Here is a 16,660-nt window from a genome sequence, read left to right on the forward strand (position 1 = left end):
AGGACTTTAGATTATTTATTCCATAAAACCCTAAAACATGCTACGTTTTTTTTTAAGTTGATGATGCTACGTTTTTTATTTTGTATAAGGGTTTTCTTATCTATGGGCCCATTTGCTGTCCACTCTCTTGGGCAACATAAGCATATGGTAGATGGGTTTGGCTAGATGGCGTTTGATATATTTTCTAATTCCATGAAAAATTATATGGTTGAATTATTTCATGTGTTTTTCTATAAAACATTTAATAATCAAATTGCACATAATATGTTTTCAATATTTAATCAACATTATGGAACTCTTAATATAAATTGTAACCAATCAAATTTTGATCATTTTGTTACAACAATTTGTAATAAAAAACAAACCATATTTTATACAAGTATCTAAAAAACCTCTGTATTTCATAATTTCAATTCCGTTGGTCGTGTAATACGGGCTCGATGAAAGAGAGTTAAGTACTAGTAGTATCCACCATCCAGTAGGTATTGGTAAGATAACAAGGATATAAAAGTGTACAGTACCATAAACCTTAACTGCTGCTACAATATATAAATAAAGTCCATACAAAACTAGCAAAATCCTCTCTTGGCAACGATTAGACCGCCGCAAAATTCGAACCAAACAAGTAAAACAATGTCAAAATGGTCTCATTTCATGTCGTCCGGAGCAGCATATTCAACAATCATCATATCTCATCGATAAAATCCATGAGGTCATCAACCTCCTGCCTCAAAGAGGTAATTTTCTGCTGATTTGAAGCAATCCGATTCTCAATTTCCCTTCCTCCTAACTTCTTCTCGTAGCAGTCTACAACTGTTGTGTGTTTTGCCATGAGTCTCTCCTGCAAATCTCTCTCCTTAGCAATCAGTTCTTCCACCTGAAAACAACAGCATATGTTATAGAAATACAGTATAAAATCAAGAGGAAAAGAATATAGACCAGAAGTATTTATTTCTCGCATAACCTTGGGCAGTATATGAGCTGCTTGTGGAGAAGATTGCAAGAATGTCACCAGAGGCTTCAAGTCTTTAGAAACCCCTTTCAACAAGCTATCAACTGATTTTCTAGTTGCTTTACAAGCTTGAACATCTCCTGTCCTAGAAAGATCACGCAATGATGCTTCTAGCTTGTCATGTGCTGTTAAGCAATGGCTAATGATATTATGGATCTGCTGAACAGTTGCTTGCACCTGAATGGTGGTGACACGAGTCAATAATCTAAGTACCAATCAATTGTAAATGTTAGATTCTATACAAAACACACGTTGATTACCTCTTCCCACTGGACCTTAGCCAAATAAGATGCAGATGATTTGGAGATTGACAAATCCGCATGCATGTAGACAATGCAGGCAACAAAGAGAAAGAAAAACCCAAAGATCAACATCAGAGGCTCCCTGAGCATGGAGAGACTGTTAAATTTATAATAGACCTGCAACATCAGCAATGACAATTAGTAAGATGTACATCTACGTCATTGCTATATACCAAAAGAATATATCAACCAATCAAATTCATAATCTGTTTTTCTTGTATTCTAGCAATCTATTCTGTTTCAATTTCTGGCAGCCTAGACTTACAAGTCGCAACAACCAAGTGTAAAAGTAAGCAAAAAACTTAACACATAAATACATCTCCAAATTCAAAATGGTCTATGAGATTTGGTATCCTAGTCTTAATTCTCACAGTAATTTATTTTTTTTTTATTGATTTTCCTTTCAAACAAATAGATGCTCAGAACCTTTCACCAAGATTGTTACTAGCACACTATTGTGCTAAATATCACACTATTGGTAACAATTATCCTTGTGGGCAAGATTGTTAAAACATTAGCACACTAATTTATTCTTGGTGGCCTGCTTGATACAATCTTACATAAGCTTCGTCAAAAGATAGAGGGGTAATACCTGAAAGTGCTCATTATGCTCAGGCACAACATTGTTCTTTTCCAGCACAACAACAGGTCTACCAACAAGATCCAAGTGGGAAAACTTTGTCTGCAACAATTACATGGAATGGCTATAAAACCCAGATAAGGGAGCTAAAACTGATGGTAAAGAAAATAGTGATGGTTTGGCAGAAAAGGTCAATCTAAACTATCTAGGCAATACCTCCTGCCATTGTTTCACCGGAAATGGAACAGACGCAGAAATATCTTTGGACCCTTCTGGTAGAACAACCTGCAATTGCAAGCAACAGGCAGATGTAGTTGTAAGCACTATATGATGAGGAAAATAACCGAACATAACGAAATGTAGGGAGGATTACAAAAGATGAATTACTAGTAAAGTATTTCCAGTTTAAGAACAACTACTGAAGTTGTTAACCACTCAGGTACCAATTAGTTAAAAATCACATTTGTATCTTCATTATCAAGATAAAATAATTGAGCTAACCTTCACAATGAGAGTGTCAATCACTAGCTCATTTATAGGGGAACCAAAAGAAAAATTAAGGAAACGTTTTCCATCCGATTCGAATAGGAAGTCCCGCAATGGCAAACCATATCCAATCGTAAAAGCAGTTCTCCATCCACCAAACAAAGGGTACCTAGGTTCAATCTCCAGTTCTGTCTGCTTTCCAGAGAAGTATAATTCTTAGCAAATATTAGCAAAAGTATTTCAGAGCAAAAATAGGACAATTGGAGGACATCCACCTTCTTTGAGTCACCCCATAAACTAGAAGTGGAAATGTTTCCAATTTCATCCCTGTAGTAAACTGAATGAGCTCGTGGCGGCAGCCTTGCAACAAGACGCCTAAAGGCTGATGCACCTCTTACATATGGCCTGGCCTGATAGTCAAGTCTGCAATGGAAACAAACTACTATTACATGTCACTCTAACAAAATAACGACAGAGGAATTCATAATCGCAGAAACAAGGTAACCTAGAAAATTCTCCTTTACTCTTGGCACCACCATGAAAGAGATTGTAATGCTCTGTGACCTGTACATTTCCCCAATGGGAAATCTCGATCTCTCGCACTAACTCTTCAGCAACTGCAAAGGGTTGATTATTCTCAAAGTGAATAATTATTGGCAAGTATGAAAATGGTGGAATATTATGGAACGGGCCATATTTCAACTCAGATCCAGACAGTTTTGTGCCCTCAAGTTTTGTGTAGGACTCAACTCTTGCTTCGGGCAATTTAACAGCGAGTGACTGGACCATTACTTTATAAGGAGAAAGAAAGTGTGCAGTATCTTGAAACAGTAAAAGCTGGATATCAGCTTGACTAATTTTCTCAGGAAATGGTTCCAACGCATGGGTAAAAACAGCCAAGACATCCAACAGCAAACTCTCTCCCTTCCCAAGCCCCTTGGGTAAAGATAGGGAATAAAATGTCAAGGAATCAGGCACATCTTTAGGGATAACAACTTCAGTGGGTAAACCAGCACCAGAAGATGCTTTCCCTTTCCCCTTTCCTTCATTAAGTGTTGCTGTCAAGTATGCCAGGTGCTTTGCCTGATTTTCAGGAAAGGACAACAAGATCTCGGAGATAGGGTTTGATCCCGCATTCTCTACCTGCAAACAATAGAAGCAAAATAAAATAAAATAAAATAAAAAATTATTGAAACACAAAATGTGAAAAGGGATGGCATGCTAAGAGCAATTACATCTGTTAACTGGCTTTCAGAACTGGTTCTCTTTTGATTTAAATTTAAATTCTGGTTTGCCGAAGAAGGAAAAGATTTGTGTTTCAAAAGCATATATCTTTAAATCAAAATTTAAGAGGTATTTCTTCCAGAACCTTAGGTTGTCAATTACCTTACCGAAATTCAGTGGTGTATAGTATAGTATAGTAGTAGAGTTCGTGTGATACATTTGCTAAGGCAATGGTTAGTGTCCATGTCCACTAGAGACATCGACGACACCCATTTGTTTGATAAGACACACATTCGATGGGCACAGTGGCACACAAGTGCACACAAAATGCATATCTTCAGTGTCCCTCCTTCGAGCTAAGACACAGATTTTAGACATGGACATAATTTTTTTACACTTTTGCTCTTACCCTTTTTTCTTATTTCCAGTTTTAACCTTCATCTGTTAACCCTAATCCAAGTTTTTTCTCTTCCTTCCTTCCTTCCTCTCACACTCCTATGCTCCTCCTTGCTACCCAAATCCACTGCCTCTCCTCCTCCTCCCTCCCTCCATCTCTTCACAGATTTGCATCGTGTCCCCCTCTCCTTCCTCCTCAACCATCCTCCTCGTCACCTTCTTCTTCGTGCTCCTCTGCGTTCTTAGCCTGCCATCATTGCCCCTGCCACCTCTTCCCCCTGCTCATCGTGTCTGGATCTGCTCGTTTCTGGATCTTCTCTGTCTTTGTCGCACTGCATATCTGCATCTGAGTCTGCTTTGTTTTAGTCGTCTCCACTATCCGCCACTGCTTGATCTCCTCCAGCTTCCCTCTGCCTCTTTTACTGCTGCATTACTCCCCCTATCTTTCTCTCAGACTTCTTGTTTCTGTTTTTTATTTATTGTTTAATTAAACAAATTGCATTTTATTTTGATAATCATCGTTAGTTTGGTTTAATTGAATTTGTTTGAATAGGAGTGGTTGAAAATGGTGATTTAAGATGAGATCGGAAGGAGATGAAAAATCAGGGATGGCAGTTTTGGTGGTAGTTGAATCAAGGTAATATAGTCTTTTGGAATATGTGTGCCTTGTTCATTAGTTTAACCAAACACACTAAGTAGACACAAATATTTTGTTTCTATGTCCTGTGTCTCTATGACAATGTCTATGTCCCAAGGTATACATTAACCAAACGGAGCCTAAGGCAGCAAATTGCACGAACAACGCTTAAGAAAATTAGAGAACAAGTGAATAAATAATTGAGAATGTGAAATATATTTTGAGTACCTTGAGTGAGGTAGTTATGCGCACAATTTGAGATGTCAAATCAATCTGCAAAGACACAGGGAAAACACGATCAGAAAGAGGATTCACTAGCTGCGAAAATTGTTAGATCTTTACATAGCATCGTGGTTTTCATGTTGACCGGTATGAGATTAAAGTCAAACGATAAATAAAAGCAGAGCGACATTTATAGATGAGTAGAACAGGAAAAACGCAAATAGTGTAGATCGGAGGAAATGAAACAACAATCGGAATCATGAAATGGAAAATAGAAACCCTAAAAAGGGGAAGGGAGAGAGAAAGACTTACGCGACGGTCAACCTTGGCGAGGATTAGATCGGAGAAGACCGGGGAGGAGGATAGAACGCCGAATGCAAGCGTAAACAAAAGAAGAGTCAAAGCGAACCTCAGCATTTTCTTCAGCTCATACACCTAAACCAAATTTACGTTTGCTCACTTTAAAGAAAAACCACCACACCGGACACCACTCTACTCACTGCTCATTGATACTACTAACTGCTCAGCCGACCATCCTCCTAAAATATAATATGAGAAATAAGAGAGTACGAGACCAGCAAATTTATTGATTTATAGTATACTGATCATTTTTTTTTTTTTTACCAAAAAAACTTGAATTCACAACTTCTTAATTTAGTATGAGACTATATTTTCCTAATAATACAATAATACCGAATGATTTACTTATTTTTTTGTTAATTTTGTAAAGAAAACATGTTTTAATCTTTATTATTAGATGAAAATTTAATAATATTTAGGATTTAGCAATTTTTTAAAGAAAACATGTTTTAATCTTTATTATTAGATGAAAATTTAATAATATTTAAGATTTAGCTATGTAATAGGACACAGGTTAAATATTAAGGTTATTATTAATAAAATTTTTTAAATATTTTATTTTAATAAATATATTAAAAAATTAACTTTATATTTTTTATTAAAAAAATTTTAATCGATAATTTTAACTTGTGTATTGTACGAGATGTCTCTGGTACGGGTTGAAGGGTGGATCGGGAACCTGCGGGTCGAGGCGAAGACCGGATCGCTTGACTGGAGCAATGGGGGGAGGTACCTGCAAAGACACTCCGACGCTTAAGTCAAAATGGATCTGAGAGGTGTTAGGCGTGTGGAATGAATCATACCTGGAGGGACCTGGGTCCTCTATTTATAGGTGATGGGAGTCGTCTTATCTTATCTTGTTTGGCTAAGATAAGGGAGGTGTTTGAATTCGAAAGTCGGTTAGGAGCTCTAGAGGGCTGGTTTCGGGCCTTCCGGAAGAGGGAGATGGGTCGGACCCGAGGAACCGGGTTCGGGTTTAGCCTTGGGTCCGGGATCCGTGGGCCGGATCCGTAACAGTTGCCCCCGCAGCGGGAGAACGAGCAAGGTCGGTCTGTCGCTGGGAGGTGTGGTGTTTGACCGCGAGCTGGGTCTTTAGTTTTTCTCGGGTGTTCGTTTGGTTCTTTGACGTGAGATCGGTGTCTCGGCCTCGGCTTTTGCTGAAAGGTTCGTCTGATCGTTTTGGTTTGACGTGACTCTTCCGAGCCTACTGCGTCTGTTGCATTCTTCGAGGCGTGCTTTATTAGCTTCTATTTTCGAGGGGGGCATTTAATGCGAGGGGGCATTTCCCTCTTTTGCCCCTACGAGCCTTACCTTGTCTAGGGTTATTTGTGTATTTTCGCCCCCTCCCTTTTGTAACCGTTTTGGCCTTTTGCTTTAATTCCCTCGTTCGTTTTATTTTTCCTTTTTTCGTTCTTTCTTGAAGAAATCTTCTCTTCTCTCTGTGTTACTGCTCTCTGGTGCTTGTTTTGCCGCTTCTGTTTCTCAAGCTTTCCCAGGATCATTTTCTGCGTTTCCAGGTAGGTATGCTTCGCTTTTCTTCTTTTTTGTTTTGTGCTATGCCTGTCATTTTGTATTTGCCATGCGTTGCTTTGTCATTTCCTTGCTGCATTGTGTTTTGGGCGGTGGTATTTGAGTTTTAAGGGGGCTGAGTGTGGTTGTGTTTGGTTAGTAGTGGCGGTGCATCACCGTGTTGGTTTGGCAGTAGCGGTAGGTTTCTGTTCTTGCTTCTGCGTAGGGTTGGTAGGCTGATGGTGGTGCTCCTCCCTGTTTTAGGTATGCATCGGCGGAGAAATGAGGGTGTTGGTGCTCCCGTAGCTCCCTCCAGGGGCGTCCCCGCTCGCTACACTTGGGTGACTAGCGACGTGTGGGGCGTTCCGTCACGGATGACGGAGGCCGATCTTCAACGCCTCCGTGATCAGGGGGCGATTTGTGGTGGTGGTGAGATGGAGCGGCAGTATGAGCTTGCCCTTTCAGATGCCGACGAGCGTGTTTGTTATTTAAATCTTCATTCGCCCACTGTTCCAGACTGGATGTGGGTTTACGAGTCGATGTTCACTCGGCTCGGCGTGCGGTTTCCTTTCTCGCCGTTTGTTCAGGATTTACTGAGTCGGTGTTCCGTGGCGCCGTCTCAGCTTCATCCGAATAGTTGGGCTGCCGTGCGGTCTTTTGAATTGGTGTGCCGGTATCTCGACCTTCCGGCTTCTGTTCCTGTTTTTCTTTTTCTCTTCTTATGCACTCTCCCGACTAAGGAAGGGAAGCATAAGAAAGGATATATGTCATTCCGTGCTCAGCCTCATCGCCGAATTTTTGGGTTATTTGAGGATTCCTTTCATGGTTTCAAAAAGGGAGTATTTTAAGGTGCGCCCCGTCCAGGGGCATCATCCGTTTTGGCTGTCGCCGGAGGGCGTACGCCGGTTTCCGACATACTGGAATTTCCGTGCTGGCCCGTCGGTTCTGACTAAGTTCACCTATGATGGTTTGTCCCAGGAGGATAAGGATGTTGCCAACGTTTTGTGGCATTTGTTTGGCGAGCGTCCGTTGAATCCTCGGGATGTCATGGGGGATCCCGAGGCTTGTCGGGCGTATATTGGTGTGTGCCTTGTCTCTTTCCTGATTTTTTATGTTTTGTTTTCCCGAGTTTGTAACTTGATTTTTCTTTGGTTTCTTTCAGTTGAGATGGCTGGTGAGCTGACTTCTCTGGCCAGGTTGAAGGCAGCGATGGGTCGGGAGGAGGGATCTTCGTCTCCTTCTACCCCTGTCTCCAATCCTGCCGTGGATTCTCAGCCTCGTTCCAGGCCAAGTCGGTGTATCGTGCCCTCCTTCGGTCTGCTGTCGTTGTTCGGAAGGCTGAGCCCGTGATGGCTCAAGTTGGTTTGTTGGATAAGAAACTCCGTCACTCTCAGGCTGAAATGGTTAAGCTGAAGGAGAAGCTTGAGGCTGCCGAGATTGCGAGGGAGAAGGCAGTGAAGTCTTCTGAGGAAGCTGGGGCAGAGATTCTCCGGCTTTCCGACGTTGAGACTTCACTTCTTTCTCAACTGGGTGAGGAGCGGCAAAAGGCTTCTAATGCGGGTTCCCAGGCTGCCGTGCTTCTCGATGAGACGGAGGCTCTGAAGGCCGAGGTTGCTGCCTTGAAGAGGGAGAAAACGGAGTTGCTGGCTGATGCTAAGGATGCGATTGCTGCTACCGAGGAGACAATGAAGGCACAGGCCCTGGTGTTGGCTCCGGGCGTGGATGTGTCCGTGATGGGAGAGTTCAAGACCGTTCGTGATGGCCTGATAGTCGATCTCGAGTAGCTTTATCTCTTGTAATTTTGTATTTTTGCTTTTAGACTTGGTTTGTTTTTTTGGGTATTTTGGTTTTGGCCGTGGGCCGTGTAACCGTGACTTCGTGATTTCGGTTTTCGTTTAACGACTTTTACGGCCGTTCGGGCCTTTCGTATATTCCGTTTAAAGCTATTTTGGTTTATTTTATTCCCTGTTTGGGATGAGCGGACCGTCGTGTGGTCGGATTTTCGTGGATATCCGTGTTTTGGGCCTGGAGGGTGATCGGTCCTCCAGTTTGTGGCCGTAATTTTGTTCCGTATTTGGGACACTTAGAAAATAAAGAATTTAGGGATAGCTTTTTAATGGAATTTTATTGATGGGTGGGCCTCGTTAAAACCCTCCGTGTGTGGCAGGAAAGAGTACCCGGGATTGATACTTAAACGAAATTAAAAAGGTTTTTCAAGATTCGTAAAAATGGGAACATAAGTGGAGAAAAGACGATAAAAAAGGAAGGGGGGGTGACCTAGCGAGGTCAGTCTAAGTGTAGTACCGTCGTAAGTTGGCGGCATTCCATGTCCTCGGGACTTCGTTGCCGTTAAGCCATTCGAGTTTGTATGCTCCCTTTCCGATTGCAGCCTTGATTCTGTATGGTCCTTCCCAGTTGGGGGTGAGTTTTCCCTCTCCTGGGGTCGGGGGACCGATGTCGTTTCGTCGTAGGACGAGGTCGTCAGTTGCAAATTCTCGCCGGATGACTCCATGGTTGTATCTTAGGCTGATTCTTTCTTTTAGGGCTAGCTCTCTGAGATGGGCTATGCTTCTTACTTCGTCAATGAGGTCTCGTTCTGCTCCCTCATCGTTACATCCGACTGTTTTTCTGGGGCTTGGGTCTCCGATCTCTACCGGGATGACCGCCTCCACACCGTATGTCAATCGGAAAGGTGTTTCTCCCGTGGATGTTTGGGGTGTGGTTCGGTATGACCATAGGACCGATCCGAGTTCATCGGCCCATAGTCCTTTGGTTTCGTCGAGCCTCTTTTTGAGTCCTTTGACGATTATCTTGTTCGCAGATTCCACCTGTCCGTTTGTTTGGGGGTGTTCTACCGAGCTGAAACGGTGAGATACACGTAGCTCTTCCAAAAATTCTCTGAACTTTTTGTCAGCAAATTGGGTTCCGTTGTCTGAGATAATGATCTCGGGGATCCCGAATCGGGTGATGATCTGTCGCCAGAGGAATTTTCGGCATTGGGTTGCCGTTATGGAGGCCAGGGGTTCGGCTTCGATCCATTTGGTATAGTAGTCTATGGCGACGATAAGGTACTTGAGTTGACCGGGTGCTGTAGGGAAGGGTCCGACAAGGTCGATTCCCCAGGTGCCGAATGGCCGTTCTGCCGATATGATGTTGAGCTGGTGCGGGGCGGCTTGGTGGATATTGGCGTGCCTTTGGCATTTGTCGCAGCTTTTGACTATTTGTATGGAATCCCGGATGACCGTGGGCCAGAAGTAGCCTGCCCTGATGACTTTTTGGGCTAATGTTTTACCTCCAACGTGGTGGCCGCAGCAATCTTCGTGGATTTCGCAGAGTATGTACTCCGTGTCCCCGGGTTCGACGCATTTGAGCAGGGGTTGCGAGAATCCACGTTTGTATAATTGTCCTGCGATAACGGTATAGTTGGCGGCTTCCCTTTTTATTCGTTTTCCCTCTTTGGGATCCGGCGGCAGTGTTCCGTCGAGGAGGTACTGTAGGATGGGGTAGGTCCAAGATCCCTGGTTCGAGGATGTCAGATGAGCGTTGGTTGTCGTTGACACAGAGGGTGACTTAACGACTTCCTGGATTAGCGATTTGTTACCGTGTCCTGGTTTGGTACTGGGTAGCTTGGAAAGTAGGTCTGCCCTGGCGTTTCGTTCCGTAGGAACGTGCTGTATGGTAACGTGCTCGAATCTTTCTTTTAGTTTGTTTACCTTGGCGGGGTATTGTAATGGAATTTTATTGATGGGTGGGCCTCGTTAAAACCCTCCGTGTGTGGCAGGAAAGAGTACCCGGGATTGATACTTAAACGAAATTAAAAAGGTTTTTCAAGATTTGTAAAAATGGGAACATAAGTGGAGAAAAGACGATAAAAAAGGAAGGGGGTGACTTAGCGAGGTCAGTCTAAGTGTAGTACCGTCGTAAGTTGGCGGCATTCCATGTCCTCGGGACTTCGTTGCCGTTAAGCCATTCGAGTTTGTATGCTCCCTTTCCGATTGCAGCCTTGATTCTGTATGGTCCTTCCCAGTTGGGGGTGAGTTTTCCCTCTCCTGGGGTCGGGGGACCGATGTCGTTTCGTCGTAGGACGAGGTCGTCAGTTGCAAAGTCTCGCCGGATGACTCCGTGGTTATATCTTAGGCTGACTCTCTGTTTTAGGGCTAGCTCCCTGAGATGGGCTATGCTTCTTACTTCGTCAATGAGGTCTCGTTCTGCTCCCTCATCGTTACATCCGACTGTTTTTCTGGGGCTTGGGTCTCCGATCTCTACCGGGATGACCGCCTCCACACCGTATGTCAATCGGAAAGGTGTTTCTCCCGTGGATGTTTGGGGTGTGGTTCGGTATGACCATAGGACCGATCCGAGTTCATCGGCCCATAGTCCTTTGGTTTCGTCGAGCCTCTTTTTGAGTCCTTTGACGATTATCTTGTTCGCAGATTCCACCTGTCCGTTTGTTTGGGGGTGTTCTACCGAGCTGAAACGGTGAGATACACGTAGCCCTTCTAAAAATTCTTTGAACTTTTTGTCAGCGAATTGGGTTTCGTTGTCCGAGATAATGATCTCGGGGATCCCGAATCGGGTGATGACCTGTTGCTAGAGGAATTTTCGGCATTGGGTTGCCGTTATGGAGGCCAGTGGTTCGGCTTCGATCCATTTGGTGTAATAGTCTATGGCGACGATGAGGTACCAGAGTTGACCGAGTGCCGTAGGGAAGGGTCCGACGAGGTCGATCCCCCAGGTGCCGAATGGCCGTTCTGCCGATATGATGCTGAGCTGGTGAGGGGCGGCTTGGTGGATATTGGCGTGCCTTTGGCATTTGTCGCAGCTTTTGACTATTTGTATGGAATCCCGGATGACCGTGGGCCAGAAGTAGCCTGCCCTGATGACTTTTTGGGCTAATGTTTTGCCTCCGACGTGGTGGCCGCAGCAACCTTCGTGGATTTCGCGGAGTATGTACTCCGTGTTCTCAGGTTCGACGCATTTGAGCAGGAGTTGCGAGAATCCACGTTTGTATAGCTGTCCTGCGACAACAGTATATTTGGCGGCTTTCCTTTTTATTCTTTTTCCTTCTTTGGGGTCCGGTGGCAGTGTTCCGTCGAGGAGGTACTGTAGGATAGGGTGGGTCCAAGATCCCTGGTTTGAGAATGTCAGATGAGCGTTGGTTGTCGTTGACACAGAGGGTGACTTAACGACTTCCTGGATTAGCGATTTGTTACCGTGTCCAGGTTTGGTATTGGCTAGTTTGGAAAGTAGGTCAGCCCTGGCGTTTCGTTCCCTAGGAACGTGCTGTATGGTAACGTGCTCGAATCCTTCTTTTAGTTTGTTTACCTTGGCGAGGTATTGTTGGAGTAGGGGATCTCGTGTCTGGTAGTCTCCGCTAATTTGGGAGCTGACTACCTGGGAATTACCTCTAGGACCTTTGCTCCGACTTCCCGGGCTAGGGCTAGGCCTGCCAAGAGGGCCTCGTATTCTGCCTGGTTGTTTGAGACCGGGAATTCGTATCGTACTGACTATTCGATCACGACTCCGTTATGGCTTTCGAGAATGACTCCGGCGCCTCCGGAGGTGATGTTCGAGGAGCCGTCAACGTGTAGTTTCCATGATTCGGAGTTGGAGTCTCCTGGTGTCATTTCGGCGATAAAGTCGGCCATGGCTTGTGCTTTGATCGCGTATCGGGGTTCGAACTTGATATTGAACTGGGATAGTTCGATGGACCAAGCTAGCATTCTGCCCGCTAGGTCGGGTTTTTGTAGTACCTGCTTGACCGCTTGGTCGGTTCGGACCGTCACGGAATGTGCCTGGAAGTATTGTCGTAGGTGCCGGGAGGCTGTAAGGAGTGCGAAAGCTAGTTTTTCTAAGCGTGAGTAACGAGCTTCCGCATCCTGTAAGACTCTGCTTATGAAGTACACGGGTTTTTGTTCTTTTTTCTCGTTTTCTCGGATGAGCGCTGCTGCGAGTGCCTCCTCCGTTATGGAGAGGTACAGGTAGAGTGTTTCCCCTGTCTGGGGTTTGGCGAGGATTGGAAGTTCCGCTAAGACTCTCTTGAAATGTTGGAATGCTTCTTCGCATTCCGTTTCCCACTTGAAGGGGGCTCCTTTTTTCATTAGTTTGAAGAAAGGGATTGCCTTTTGAGCCGATGCCCCGAGAAAGCGTGATAACGCCGTCAATCGGCCGGTGAGCTTTTGGATGTCTTTAAGGTTTTTTGGGCTTGTCATTTCGAGGACGGCGCGACATTTCTCTGGGTTTGCTTCAACTCCGCGTTGCGTGATCATAAAGCCGAGGAACTTCCCTGCTTCCATCCCGAAGGCACATTTTGCCGGGTTGAGTCGCATTTGGTGCTTTCGTAGGATGTTCATTATGATCTTGAGGTCGTTGGTGAGTTGCTCGCCGGATTCGGTCTTGACGAGCATGTCGTCTATGTAGACTTCTAGTTTGCTTCCGGATAGGTTTTGAAATATCTTGTTGACAAGTCTTTGATAGGTGGCTCCCGCGTTTTTCAGGCCGAAGGGCATCACTGTGTACCAGTAAGTCCCGTCTGGGGTGATGAACGCTATTTTTTCTTCGTCTGGGCGGTGCATCGGGATCTGATTGTAGCCGGAATATGCGTCCATGAAGCTGAGGTATCGGTGGCCGGATGCGGCATCTACTAATCCGTCGATGTTTGGTAAGGAAAAGGCATCCTTCGGGCAGGCTTTGTTGAGGTCCGTGTAGTCGATGCACATTCGTCATTTCCCGTTAGGTTTTTTCACTAGTACGACGTTGGCTAGCCATGTCGTGTAAGGGAGTTCCCTGATGAAGTTGGCTTCAAGTAGGGCTTTAACTTGCTTTTTGACCTCGGCGGCTCGGTCTGATGACATTTTTTGTCTCCTCTGTTCTACTGGTTTAGCTTTGGGGTCCACGGCTAGCCGGTGGGACATGAGGTCGGGGCTTATACCCGGCATGTCGGCTGGTGTGAATGCGAACAAGTCTCTATTTTGCTTCAGGAGTTGGGAGAGTTCTTCTTTAAGATCGTATGGGAGGTTCCTATTAATGAAGGTGTATTCCTCCTTAGTTGGCCCTATTTGTAGCTTTTCCATGTTTCCTTCTGGTTCTGGCCTGGGTTGGCCGTCTTGGCGGGCATCCAGGTCGGCTAGGAATACCCCGGCCGCATCTCGGGATTTCTTCCTTAGAGCAGGGCTGGTGTTGTCGCATTCGGCTGCGACCTCTCGGTCTCCGTGGATGGTACCGACGGAGCCGTCGTCGGTTCTAAACTTCATGAGGAGGTATTTGGTAAAGATGACTGCGGAGAAGTCGTTGATTGTTTTTCTTCCGAGAATCACGTTATAGGCTGTGGAGTCTTTTAGGACTACAAATTCAGATAGGACTGTCTTCTTTTGGTTGCTTGTTCCTATGGTGATGGGAAGGGTGATTGAGCCGTCTGGTTTGAGAAAGTTGTCTCCGAGTCCCGTGACGCCGTTGCGGTGTGTTTGGAGGTTGTCGTTGTGGAGCCCGAGCTTGTCGAAGGCTCCTCGGAAGAGGATGTTCGAGTCTGCCCCGGTGTCCACCAGTATTCTTCGTACTAGTCCTGTTCCGATTCTGGCCGAGATGACGAAGGGGGCATCTTCGGCCAAGGTGCCGTGCTGGCAATCCTCTGGTAAGAAGGTTATCGTGTTGTCGGCTGCAATGGTTGAAGTTTGGTTTCTGACTGCCATTACTTTGAGATCTTTTTTCATTGTTAGTTTCGATTTGCTTGATATGTCTTTGCCCGTGATGATGTTTACTATGATGGTCGGGTCATCTTCCGGGCTTTCCCTGGGGGGTTGCTTCTGGGTTCTCGGGTTACGCCCGTCTTTTTCCGGCGACCTGTCTCTTTCCGCGCGTCTTGGTTCTCTGATGATTTTGGCAAATTCTGGGAGTTTGCCGTCTCGTATGGCTTGTTCGAGGGCGTCTTTAAGGTCGAAACAATCTTGCGTTCTGTGACCGTAACCTCGGTGGTAGTCGCAGTAGAGGGTTTTGTTGCCTCCCGTCCTCTCTTTGAGTTGTCGTGCTTTCGGGATGATGCCTCGATCTGCTATTTGGTGGTATATTTCGGTAATGGGTGCTGTCAGGGGCATGTAATTAGAGAATTTGCCAATTCTCGGTGGTCGGTTTGTATTTGTCGGTCTGGGGTGGTCCCTTTGATTCTCTCTGGGTGGTGGATTTTGGCGAGAAGTCGAGTTACCGTGTTGGGTGTTGCCGTGCTGCCGTTTGTTGGCGGCGACAAACTGGCTGACTTCTTCGTCATTGATGTAATCTTTTGCGACATTCTGGATCTCGTGCATGGTCCATACTGGTTTGGTGGTGAGGTGTTTGCAAAAATCTTCGTTCATGAGTCCGTTGGTTAAGCGAAGGCTCGCGACGGAATCCGTGAGTCCGTCGACCGTTAGGCATTCGTCGTTGAAGCGGTCGAGGTATTTCCTTGTGGATTCTCCTTGCTTTTGCGTGACCCCTAGCAAGCTGATGGGGTGCTTGGCTTTGGTGATTCTAGTTGTGAACTGGGCCATGAACTTTCATGTTATATCGTGGAAACTGGCTATGGATCCGTTTGGGAGGGCGTTGAACCATTTGATTGCCGGCCCTGCAAGGGTTACCGGGAAGGCTCTGCATCGGACCGCGTCAGCCGCTCCTTCTAGGTTCATTCAGGCCTCGAAGGCCGTTAGATGTTCCTGGGGGTCCTTGGTCCCATCGTACTTCATGTCGGTCGGTTTGTCGAATCCTTTGGGGAGTTTCGCTCTCAAGATTCTTTCTGTGAAGGGTGTAGCTCCCATTATTGTGTGGTCGTTTCTTGTGCGCTTGGTATTTCGGTATCTCCGATCGTCGTCTGAGTCGTGTTGACGACTTAGATCTCGGGAAGTGTTCCGAGGGTTACCTGAAACTGGAGGTCGATCTCGGACGAGATCTTCTGTACTGGTCGGAGATGATGTGTCCGGCTGGCTGATGACGGCCGGAGCTGTTGGGTCCAACTCGTTGGACTTGCTACAATGCTGATCCTTGGCCACCGGAGGGTGGAGGGTACCTGCAAGAGACTCCGATACTTAAGTTAGCACGTGTATTAAACAGGTTTTTATGTAGAATCAGAGTATGAGTTATACATGGGTGCTCCAGTGTATTTATAGTAGCGTGGGCTGACCTTTCTGATAAGATAAGTTAGTTATCTTATCTTATCTTATCTTATCTTGAGTGAAGTCAGCTTATCTTCAAGGGAACCGCCTCTATCTCTATAGGCTGGGATTGCCTTTGGATTCTGGGTCGTGTTCCTCTATTTGGGCCCTTTTATTGGGCTTTGCTGTCGATTTGGTCGAGTTCTTCGTAAAGAAGTCGGTCCGCTTGACCTGAACAGGTCGGTCGCTTCGCTACTCAACATCCCGGTTCGGATAGCTTGACCCCAGGTATGAACAGTGTCCCTGCTTGAGCTCGGTCTTCTTTTTGAGGTCGAGTTCTTGACTTCGGTCCTTCTTTAGTGAAGCCGAACTCAAGCATTTTGTCGATTCCTTTGCAGAAGCTTTTTTGAATGTAGAACGTTTTCCTCTAGAAGCGCGCCCTTTTATATTAGCGCTTTGTCCTGGGGAGCGTGCGAGGGTTTAATACCCTAATTAATTAGTATTAATTGCTCCGTTTTTCCTTTGGCTCTTTATTTTGATTTTTGAAAGCTCAGAGACGGTTTCTCTTCTTTGCCCTTTCGTAACTTCTTCACCATTTTCCTCCGTTTTTATCGTTCTCCGTTTTTCGCCTTCGTTTCTTCTTTTCCTTCGTGGCGGCGTCGCTTGGCGATTCTCGGGACAACTTTACATCTCCTTTTTTCCTTTGAAGCTTTTCTCTTCTCCAGGTGAGTTCCATTCGCATTTTCTTTCTCTTTCGCTGCTTTTGGCTTTTTGTGATTAAGTTACAATTTTGCTTTGAGGGAAGTTTGGATCTTT

The 16,660-nt window shown here is 45.4% G+C and overlaps 1 protein-coding gene across 1 annotated transcript; it reads right to left on the bottom strand.

Moving 5' to 3' along the window:
* On the bottom strand, positions 355–5,414 carry LOC107609598 (dolichyl-diphosphooligosaccharide--protein glycosyltransferase subunit 1A). Its single transcript, XM_016311598.2, has 10 exons — positions 5,172–5,414; positions 4,866–4,910; positions 2,886–3,523; positions 2,656–2,803; positions 2,396–2,572; positions 2,111–2,179; positions 1,907–1,996; positions 1,273–1,431; positions 965–1,189; positions 355–877 (listed from the first exon to the last, which is right to left on the bottom strand). The coding sequence occupies exons 1-10, from the start codon at positions 5,274–5,276 to the stop codon at positions 686–688; spliced, it is 1,848 nt and encodes a 615-aa protein (XP_016167084.1). The 5' UTR covers positions 5,277–5,414; the 3' UTR covers positions 355–685.

Source organism: Arachis ipaensis, chromosome B07 (genome assembly GCF_000816755.2).
Source record: "Arachis ipaensis cultivar K30076 chromosome B07, Araip1.1, whole genome shotgun sequence".
Classification (NCBI taxonomy): Eukaryota; Viridiplantae; Streptophyta; class Magnoliopsida; order Fabales; family Fabaceae; genus Arachis; species Arachis ipaensis.

Bases quoted from the DNA above. Each gene is read 5' to 3' on its own strand.
- LOC107609598 (XM_016311598.2), bottom strand. From the start codon at position 5,276: ATGCTGAGGTTCGCTTTGACTCTTCTTTTGTTTACGCTTGCATTCGGC. The intron at 4,911-5,171 runs GTAAGTCTTTCT...GTGTCTTTGCAG, and splicing joins TCGCCAAGGTTGACCGTCGC to ATTGATTTGACATCTCAAAT. The intron at 3,524-4,865 runs GTACTCAAAATA...TATTGTTTGCAG, and splicing joins GCATAACTACCTCACTCAAG to GTAGAGAATGCGGGATCAAA.